Source organism: Brachypodium distachyon, chromosome 1 (assembly GCF_000005505.3).
Source record: "Brachypodium distachyon strain Bd21 chromosome 1, Brachypodium_distachyon_v3.0, whole genome shotgun sequence".
Taxonomy (NCBI): Eukaryota; Viridiplantae; Streptophyta; class Magnoliopsida; order Poales; family Poaceae; genus Brachypodium; species Brachypodium distachyon.
The window spans coordinates 61,047,334-61,057,773 of record NC_016131.3 but is presented as its reverse complement, the minus strand read 5'-3'; the positions used below and the strand labels follow the sequence as shown (position 1 = coordinate 61,057,773).

The 10,440-nt window shown below is 43.4% G+C and overlaps 3 protein-coding genes across 3 annotated transcripts; 2 read left to right on the top strand and 1 right to left on the bottom strand.

The window, feature by feature from the left end:
• Positions 1-487: 487 nt before the first annotated feature.
• On the bottom strand, positions 488-2,074 carry LOC100833922 (hydrophobic protein LTI6A). Its single transcript, XM_003557861.4, has 2 exons — positions 1,061-2,074; positions 488-958 (listed from the first exon to the last, which is right to left on the bottom strand). Exons 1-2 carry the CDS (start codon positions 1,145-1,147, stop codon positions 875-877), a joined length of 171 nt encoding a protein of 56 aa, XP_003557909.1. The 5' UTR covers positions 1,148-2,074; the 3' UTR covers positions 488-874.
• A 352-nt stretch (positions 2,075-2,426) lies between these two features.
• LOC100822989 (U-box domain-containing protein 33) lies at positions 2,427-6,720 on the top strand. Its single transcript, XM_014897000.2, has 7 exons — positions 2,427-2,907; positions 3,036-3,154; positions 3,280-3,389; positions 3,827-4,271; positions 4,360-4,482; positions 4,654-5,199; positions 5,691-6,720. Exons 1-7 carry the CDS (start codon positions 2,670-2,672, stop codon positions 6,492-6,494), a joined length of 2,385 nt encoding a protein of 794 aa, XP_014752486.1. The 5' UTR covers positions 2,427-2,669; the 3' UTR covers positions 6,495-6,720.
• Positions 6,721-7,296: 576 nt separating this feature from the next.
• Positions 7,297-9,805, top strand: LOC100840791. The gene is made up of 5 exons (XM_010230275.3): positions 7,297-7,778; positions 8,112-8,169; positions 8,260-8,377; positions 8,467-8,584; positions 9,348-9,805. Exons 1-5 carry the CDS (start codon positions 7,365-7,367, stop codon positions 9,381-9,383), a joined length of 744 nt encoding a protein of 247 aa, XP_010228577.1. The 5' UTR covers positions 7,297-7,364; the 3' UTR covers positions 9,384-9,805.
• The last annotated feature ends 635 nt before the right edge of the window (positions 9,806-10,440 follow it).

Genomic DNA, 10,440 nt, shown 5'->3' with positions numbered 1-10,440 from the left:
GGGAGCTCGCGGGGATGAAGATGACCGGTTAGCGATGCTCCAGGACCGGCCGGCGGCGCGGATTCGAGGGGCTTGCCGGCCGATTGTGCGGCGGCGGCCCGATCTGGATGCGTGGGGCAGTGGGGAGGGCTCGTCCGGCAAGGAGGACGCCGGCAGCGGCAAGGCTATTGACGGCGCATTTCTTCGCAAGGGAAACTTCCGTTTTCTGGCGGTTGGAGGTTCGCGCGCAAGCATTTTCGTTTTAGGGAATGACTCGTCCGTTCCCTACATTTGGGAAGAGGAGAGAAAAAATTGTGAAGTTCTCTAAAGATTTAGGAATTGGGAATCATTTAGTGAACCTGCTGGAGCTGTTTTTTGCAAGATTTAGAGCTTGGTGGCAGTTATTTTAGGAAAAAGGCTTTTTAGGAAACCTGGTGGAGTTGCTCTAAGGATAGTGGTGAAGGTGTACAAAAATGAGAAGATGAAGAACCAATTAAGCCGCACAGGATACCCGCAAAAAAAAATTAAGCTGTGTTTGCGTGCTAGATCAAATTTCTAATGCAAATTTGGTAAACATATATACAGGGCACATCATTTGAGCAACACAGCTAATCCACATGCTCATTCTAGCGACTACCCTATTACAGGCAGGAATAACGACAATTTCTCTGCAGTCTGCACCAAAACGAGAAGGTAAAAAACATCGATCACCTAAAATTGCGGCGAGCAACTCATTGAATAGTCGCCATATCCCGAAACTGTTCGATTCCTCCCTTCAGATTTCGAAGAACCGTTCCTTCCAATCGACGTGAAATATTTCCTCTAAATGTAGGGGTTCGAAGAGGAGAACAGAACGGTCCTGTCCTAATGCACTCGATATACGTATCAAGCCACTCTACTTCACGATGACCCAGACGGCGTAGATGATTCCTGGCAGGTAACCGAAGAATGACAGGACGAGGCAGATCCAGAACTCAATCTGCGGCAGCATCCGACAGCAAGCTAGAACCGATCAGATATCAATCCGGACGCGGGCTTAGCCATTTCCAGCGTCCAACAAATTAATTAACACGGCAAGTACCTCGCAGCCGTACTTGAGGAAGACGCCGAGGGGAGGGAGGATGATGGCGAGGATGAGGTCGATGAAGGTCGCCGTGTTGTCCGCCATAGGTGGATCTGCAGGGGAATGGACATGCGCTGCGCGCGACGGCGATAGGTCGACCGATCGATCCACCGGCAAGTCCGGGGTTTCTTATGCTTGTGTGGGCGTGGTGGAAAGAAAGCCGTGGGTAGGGATGCATGCATCAACGGACAACGGGAGATGGGCTTTGGCTTCACCGGGATGGAATAACGTATCGCTTGGGCAGGAACCAAAATAAGGGGTGGAACTGGAACCGAACCAAAATAAGCATGGATGTGCTAGGGCAGTGGCATGCATCTTAGTTCTTGACCAACTTAATTTAATACTCTGTGCGAAAAATATTTGTGGATAGTAGGTATACTTTCCTAAATGGTCTCCTCGGAAATATGGTTCATGGACTCAAAATCATATACATTTGGTCAATCAACACATCGTCGGTTGAAAAGTCTGAAAAAACCATGCAACGTGGAGCCAAAACCATTCGAATTCGGGAGAGGGCTAAAAGTATCCAGTTTTGCCAATAGTGTGATCAGATTTGAGTTGAGTAGCTATTTATAGACGTTGCTGTCAATTGAAAGACCAAAAATAAACTTTTTTTTTTCATAACAAATATGCCATTGAATTTACATTCGAAACAAATTTCCAATGAGATAATTCTTATAACACATAATCCACATATTAATCGCATAATTTGTGGTCAAAACTAAGCCTTGGAATGTGTGGGCCGCTTATGTTATGATACATAGGGAATAAAATGCAGAAGGAAGGATAGTGAATTCCACGGGAAAAGCCCAATCGATTGGAGAGATATATCATTTTTCAAGGTGCAATTAGAGAAGGGGAGACACATGGCAAGGTAGGAGAAATCAGAAAAGTACATTCTTTGTGATTGCCTTTATAAATGAGCACCGGATCGAAGAAAATTAATTGCTGATTTTAATGTAACACTGTTAGTATTCTTTGGTCACATATGAACAAAAACACAAGTTGGTCCGACATGCATCCCGTGTAATATTGACAAGCGCTATGTCATGTTAACCTGACAAATGGGTCTAGTTTTACGTATATTCGCGGTTAAACTGACATGTAAGTTCAATAAAAGCTCACTTTATCAGAAATATTCACGGTTAAAATTAAATCCATGCCGACTACCAGACTTATTTGTAAAATATGTCCTGTTTTTAGACCGTGTTTTTCCAAGAAAAATATGTAAAAACAGTTGGTTACTTACACACTTGCGCGGGATCGTAGATTAAGAATTTTGGGGTCAGACGGAGAAGTAAACTAGCGCTAGGCAGAGCATATTAGCCGCATATGCCCTTGCCAGCTCGCGTTGACTAATGCCCGTTTATCCATCCTACCAAAGCATATTCTTCAGCTACTCCATCCTCTACTACCACTAGCCAATTCTTAGTTCAATCTGTTTCTTAGTATCTCGACACATTAGCGTAAGAAACCACTTAATTAGTCGTAGAGAAGAGAGAATTTAAGATTGAGGAGGAGAAGGAGAAGGGGCAGATCCATCGAGCGACCAAATCATCAGTCCGCTATGGAGATCCTGAGCCCGTCGCCGCCGCCTAGCCCCGCTGCAAGCCAGTTTCTCTACGGCGGCGGCCCTCTCCACGCGGGGCTCCGCCGAGATCACGCTCACGCGCTGCTCCACATCGCCGTCGGGAGGTCGCCGGAGAAGACGCTGCCGCTGCTGCGCTGGGCCTTCCGCCGCTTCGCCTGCGCCCGCGTCGTCCTCCTCCACGTCCACCAACCCTCCCATGCCATCCCCACCCTCCGTACGCCTCCAGTTCCATTCCTTCTATTTTAGTAGGGACATTGTTTTTCTTTCCTTTTAGATTCGGGAGCATCGTTGTTTTCCTTTTCTTATACGAATGAAATCGCTTCGCCTACTTTCCATCTTCAGTAGGAAAGATTCCTGCCGCTCAAGCCACGGAAGAACTCGTCTTGTCCCATCGCATGTCCGAGAAGGACGAAATGAACAAGATCCTCCGTACCTACCTCACTTTCTGTCGCAGGGCGCAGGTACTTAATTTTCTTGTTAACAATAGAATTGCCTTTAAATATTCATTACTTCTTTTTAGCAAGTACAGTAGTACATTTTAGTTCGTTAACCAAGCAAAGTAGCAGTAATAGTTTCCCGGTCACAGGTGCAGCCAAGTCTTCTTGTCACAGAGAGTGATCAAATCCACGATGGTATCGTCACTTTGGTCAAGGATCATGGGGTTACAAAGCTTGTTATGGGTTCTATACCGGATAAGTAAGACTCTCATCAACTACGTTTAAACACAACACAATCTTCTTATGTTACACAAGGAATTCCGCTGTTCAATCATGTCACTCACTAGGTGGGTTAAATGGAAAGAGAGGAATAAGTGTATTGGACTCATGCTAACTTCACCTCAAATCCTAAAGCATCTTGCCACTGATAAAACAAAAAGAAACAGACATGGACTAATTTAAGTCCCTTCATACTATTCCATTTTACAGACACGGTAAACAGAAGTTACTATCAGGATGTGAAGTTTCATCCTAGTTCACTAAAGTATAAGCTTTTTTCATGGTGCTAATGCTATTACCAAAAAATTGGAATCAGCATTTTCGATATTGTTGTTGTCTTGTGGTTGTCTTCGGTTACAAACTGTTTTGGTGGTTCGTTCTATTACTTTCCTAACTTCTCTCTATCCACAAATGCAGTTGCTTCAAGTTAAAACCAAGCCACAGCAAAGAATATTTTATGGCAAAAAATGCTCCAGCATTTTGTGAAATTTGGTTTGTTTGGAGAGGGAGACACATCTGGACCAGAGAAGCAAGTGCAGCCATTGACAACAGCATCTCAGTCTACAACCAAGATGATATTATGATGACCGTAAGGAGAACTAGGTTCAGCTCAAATAGTAACGATGCTGGATCCATGTTTGATGACGGATATAATACGTGCGGGACATCAACAGTAGCTGATCTTCATGAAGTCACTATTTTTAATAATGGTCGATTAAATGATTATGGATCTCTAGGAGCTGATGCCAACTGTATCGACAATATGAACATATCAAATTTACAAGATGCAGAATCTGCATTCAACTCACCCCCCTGTCCTGATTCCTCTCTACATGGCGTAGCATTACAGTTATATTCTAAGGTGACTTGTCTGCTTCATTTCTATTGCAGTAGTTTAGTACTTGTAGTTTATATTACAATGTTAGACTCAAAGTGAACGTTATTATCAGGAAATGTTGGATACAAATCTCAGAAAAGTAATCATTGAAGCTGAGGGGTCAAGGAAGGAAGCTTTTCTTGAGCTGCTCAAGCGCAAAGAAACAGAGTTAAACGTGGCCAATGCTTTTGCCAGGGTATGCAGCCACCTATTCTAGGCTAAATTGTTATTTGCTTGATTCATTTTACAGTGCAGCATGACTACAAAACCAAGTGAATGCTGGATTCCGATCATCCAATTTTGATGAATATTTTCAAGGAAGTCGTGCACCATTTATTTGCTTACCTGGGTTCTGCTTCTTGATCAGGTAAAAGCTTCAGAGTGTTCTAAAAAACTAGAACTGAAAAGAAGAGAGGAACTTGAAGGCTTATTTCTAGCCACGAGAAAGCAGCATGAAGATCTTGCAAGAAGTAGAGAAAAGGCTGCAGCTGTGTTGGACTCTTCTATGAGAAGATTAGACATTCTAGATGCACATGCTAAAAGCATAAGCGAACGGATGAATGACGCTGTGGCAGAGCTGGAGGTGATTCAGTCTTCCATAAAAATTCTTAAGCAGGAAAAAACAAAAGTGCAAAAGCTAGAAGATAGACATATTAACCAGATTGAAGGGTGCACGTACAGCCATTATAAGTTGCCGAATTGCAGTTCAGTTGCTCTTGGTGATGATTCATACACATTTAGAAAATCGACACTGTTAGATAAGCAAGCTGCGACATGTAAATTCTCAGAGAGCTTCAAAATACGTCCACAAGGTCATGGGTGTGTTTACAAAGGAGAAAATATGAACAGGGGTGTGATGATTCATAAGTTGCACTCACACAGAATTAAGAGCCTGATGCTGTTCGAGCAAGAGGTACTCCCTGTTAGCCTGCTTCTTATGCTGGTTATATCTTACGTTAGTTATTACTCAATTATTGAACATGGTGTCATGAACTTCTGAAAGTTAATTTGCAGTCGCATACATGAAGTGGAACTATATGCAGCTCGATGAATTATCCAGGGACACATGTTGTCCAGTTTTATCCAGAATTTTGTACTTTCATTTCTGTTATCAAGAACTGAAACAAATCAATTAACAAATCAGCGAATATAGAATTATCTGCTTGGATCATGACCGAGCTTGAAATACTGTGGACATTAAACAATAGGTTTGGTCTATTGTGCTTGCATGTTTACTTAATACATACATATTCTGCCCTCTGTTTTGTGCAGTAGCTAATATAATAAGAAAATTTCTTGTAAGGCAATCTTTAGATACAGCTTCTCTAATAAACCAGGCTTCTGTAGCAGACTAGCTCTACTTATTATCTAGCTGAAGAAACTTAATTGCTTTTCTTATTTCAGGTGCGCATTCTTAGCAAGGTGAGGCACCCTCATCTAGTGACCTTGGTTGGTGCATGCCCAGACACACCGTGTCTTGTGTACGAATATCTGCAGAATGGGAGCCTTCATCGCTGTCTCTTCAGCGAACACAACGCCCTATCGTTGCCCTGGAAAATCCGTGCACGTATTGTGGCGGAGATCTCAAGTGCTTTACTGTTCTTGCATTCCTGTAAACCACAGATGATTGTTCATGGTGGCTTGAATCTCGAGAACATCCTTCTAGATACAGACTTTCACTGCAAGATAGTTGATTTTGGTATATCCACGGGCGACCCGGCTGGACTGCTGGCACGCAAGTCTGATATATACTCCTTTGGTATTGTGATACTGCAGTTACTAACCAGGAAACATCCTGGGTTAAGCCTTGCTACTGAAGTAAGGAGCGCAATGTCTTGCGGAAAGTTATCATCGATCTTGGATCCAACAGCTGGGAAGTGGCCTATGGAGGTGGCTCGAAGGCTAGCAGAGTTTGGAATCAAGTGCAGCGGAGATAGGCTGGAGCTGACACCGGAGGCAGTACGAGATTTGGAGCAGCTGCATCTGATGAGGGGGAGACAAGTACCCTCGTTCTTCCTATGCCCAATTCTCAAGGAAACCATGGATGATCCTCAGGTGGCCGCAGATGGGTTGACGTACGAAGGGCGTGCCATTCGCGATTGGATGGAGAATGGCCGGGCAGTGACCAACTTGGAGCTGAAGCATCTCAATCTCATCCCCAACCATGCCCTAAGATTTGCCATTCAGGATTGGCTCTCTCAGTCTTAGCTGCTTCAACATCCAACTAGTTAGATAGTCCTCTATATGTATATGCTTCTGTAGTTAGTGTACTACTAGTAGTATGTCAATAGCTTAGTGTGCTGTGAATATTTTTGGTTAATTTCTCTGGTTCGATTGTACTCCCTCGGTTCCTAAATATGGGATGTTGTAGCTTTCAGACTTGCTAAAGTTTGGCCAAGTTTATAGATCAAGCAAATTTATCTACAACTTTAAATTAGTCATAATATATATCTTCACAGTATACTTATTTAATATCAATATTAGTGTGTTTTTATATAATCTTGGTCAAACTATAAGAAGTTTGACTAGCTAGAACATGTTAGTATTTAGGAATAGAGATAGTACTATAATTATTAATCTTTCAGTTCACTGGTGATATTTTTGTGTGAAGTGGGAATCTGCCTCGGTTTTTCAGATGGAACATCTAGGATTCTTCCACTAAACATGGCCAATCTATCAATCTGCTCCTGAGAGTAGTTATAGTGTTGCTGCAATTTGTGGTGTCAATAGTTTCAATTGTTTTTTTTTTGAAAAATCTGGACAGTTTTTTAGGGGAAAATGTCTAGATAGATTGCCACGTCCCGTAAAAAAGAAGAAGACAAATCTCTGGTACTGGGTACAGCTTCGGGCCGGCCTGCTTGGAATAAGTGTAAGTGGGCAATTTTAGCAGGCCCTAGGCTGAATAAGTTACGTAGGCCGGGTTCTGAACTTCACATGGGACAAAGCCCAGGATTGATACCATACCTTCCCTCTTCAAAAAATTGAATTGTTGCCAACGAGACGAGAGAGACCCAGCCCCGCAAATCAAATCCCCAATTCCATTCCACTTCCACCGCCGCCGTTGAGTTGAGCGGAGCCATGAACGATCTCGACCTCGACGACGCCGCCCTCTGGGCCTCCGTCGACACCGTCGCCGAAGCCTCCCGCCGCGCGCTCCCCAAGCCTCCCTCCCCCGCCATCCTGTGCCCCGACAACGATCCCCACCGAGGCGAGGTGCTGCAGCCCGCCCGCCCCTTCAAGCTTCCGCGCCTCACCGCTCACGGCCACGCCACGCCGCCTCCGCCCTCGCCCTCGCCCTCGCATCCCCCGCCCTACATGACGCCTGATGCCTCCAGAAGGTTGATGGTCGTCCAGAGCCCGCAGCCCGAGCCCGCCTGGGTGATGGAGCACAACGCAGCAAGTCCCGCTGCCGCCGGTTGCTTCCCGGCGCACGGCCTCTCTCCCTCCTCGTCCGTGGCCAACTTCAAAAAGTACCAGGAGGTAGCCGTCTCGGTATGGCCTCTCATGTCCCATCTCTACATACTTCTCTGCCTGCTTACTCTCATCTCGCCAGAGTTTTTTTAAGCGAGGACTCGACCGTTAGGGGTTGTAAACTGAGAAGGTTTGCTTGGATCACAACTCCGCCATATTCGAGATACAAATTATAGACTAGTGATCAACAGTTATTTCGAGTAGTACAGGGACACAATGTTTCTCTTCTGTGCGATTGTTCTCTTGTCTGGGCATTCCTTTGCATTATATGGTAGATGGTAGTTTCTTCACCTTTACTTCTCATGGAAAGCTCAGGTCTATGGCTTACACTTTTCTACTACATAACGTTTTCAGATTCTAGATAAAAGCGACTGGACGTTGATCAGTGGGAATCCATACTTAAAGAAATCAGGTCCGTAGTTTTACACTACCCTGGCTGGCTAGCTCACTGTGAGTTACAGAATGAATCATCATCGTTATAACTTCTCCTAACCCATTTCAGGGTGGAGAAAACTGTCATGCTTCTTTAATATCTCATTTGAAATCAAGGACCACTCCATTGAATTTGATGACAGCCGCAATGTCAACAGTGCTGCTTTTCTTGTCCGAGCATCTATGCAGTATGTCATTTTGTATGCAATTTGCAACATCTGTTTGAAGCTAATCGGCCCTTCATGCTACTAACTCATTTTTCCTTTTGTGTTTGAAGAGGTGGCAGGTTCTCAGATGGTTGGGGTTCATGCGATCGACGAGAGAAAAGATTTAACAAGCCAAACAATGATATCCCTAGTACAGCTGAAACCAGAGCCAAGAACAAAGCTTGTCAGGTAAGGAAGAGTCCATCCTTTGATTTTTGACCTTTTGTCTCTATTAGATTTATGTTCTCCTAGGTTTTTTACATGAACTCCCCTGCATTTTACTATTTCATAACAAGTGCTTAAGTGTAAAAACTACCTGAGTCAGTAAACGATTTAGTTAGAATCTTCCTAAGGGAAAGAATGGTACATTGGCATTGTATCTGGTAATCTTGTGTGATGAAGACATGATGCATTTCAAAATATGCACATATTATATTATTCCGAACCAAAGTACCTGTATGACACAGTGCCATAATTAGTTTGGGAGGCTTGAATGATGTACTGTGACGGATCCTTGTGAGATTTATAATGAGTACGGAACGACCCAAGGTTAGTACACAACATTCAATATATAATAGAAATCTTGCAGAAAGGAACAAGCCCTTGCTTTAAATAAGTAAAACATTGTGCAGCCCCCAATTGTTATTGACATTTGACATGTTGGTTAAGTATGACTTTTTATTTCTTACATTTGGATGTGACTGAACCCTCTTAGTGTTTGACATGATAGTGTAGAATGATTTCTGACTGATTAAATTTTGAAAATTATCACTTCTATCTGGTTTAAGCACAATTCTGAGATATAGGTTTCAACCATGCCCAAGGTGCTTTCAGATTTATTTTTTCCCCCAGAGTTGTGTGTCCTTCTTTGGCAATTGAGAAGTCTAATGCATGCTTTTTTTTCTTGAAATAAAGCTTAATTGAAGGTTTAATCATTCTTGCTCTTTCTTAGGATCTTCTTGGTATTGGTAATTACCGTCCAGGATGAGGATTGGTCCGAGTTTTGATTGAGATACTAAGAGCTCTTCTGGCAAACTGAAGACTGTAACGAGGGGCCAGGGATAGACGTGAGCCGACGTGGACATATGCAGACCGCAGCTCGTTTTGGATGCTTCGAAAATAGTGTTGTTCGGTTGACTGGTTTTCTATGCTAGCTTTTGATCAGTTTAGTTGTACGTGCGGGAGAGTGGAATCAGTGCTTGCACAATGAATTGGGTTTGGCAATGACCTGGTTGCACTACAGATTACCCCATGAACCGTATTTGGTTTTGCCTGGGCTGTGTGGTTTTCTGTGCTAGCTTTTGGACCAATTTAGTTGTAGTACGTATGGGACATGACGGGTTTGTCTGATCGGCAATACTATTGCCAACAAGAATGCCCGGAAGAAATATCTGGGGTTCAAGAGATTAATGTGTTGTCGTGCTTGTCTGGAGTATCTTGAAAGAAAAACTATGGAACTATTATCGATTTCCGTCAGAAAACCGCCACAAAACATTATAAACCAAAATCAGAACATGGAAGAAACACAAGGTCCGACACAACAAGTGAAGATACAGAGTGCACATCGTGCATGGTGAAAACAAAGCAGATCCCATGAGTGCTCTCCCATCACGATCATTCGAGTTCCAATCCCACGAGAACTACTGTTGCATCAGAATCCCTCTAGCTCCAGGCGCTCGCATAAGCTTTTTTAGTGATCACCATGTTCAGGCGCTGCACTCCCTCCTTTAGCTTTCTTGACCTTGTTCTTTCTGCAAGATCGCACGTAAATGTGATTGTAGTATTGCACAGGCTGAAAATCAGAGAGACATATCACCAGAGAATTGTTGCTTAAAAGAGGCCAAGTTTCTTGTTTTCCAGATTATCCACACGGTATAACTTTGCAATAAAATAGTAGGGAGATCCCTCAGCTGCTTGTACATATGCTTCTTCTTTATTAATAGAGCAGCAAAGCTTTTGCCTCTTTCAAAAAATAAATAAATAGTAGGGACATCCCTTTTTCGAAACAAGAAAAACAATCCTCATAGAAGACCAGTTTGCGTTGA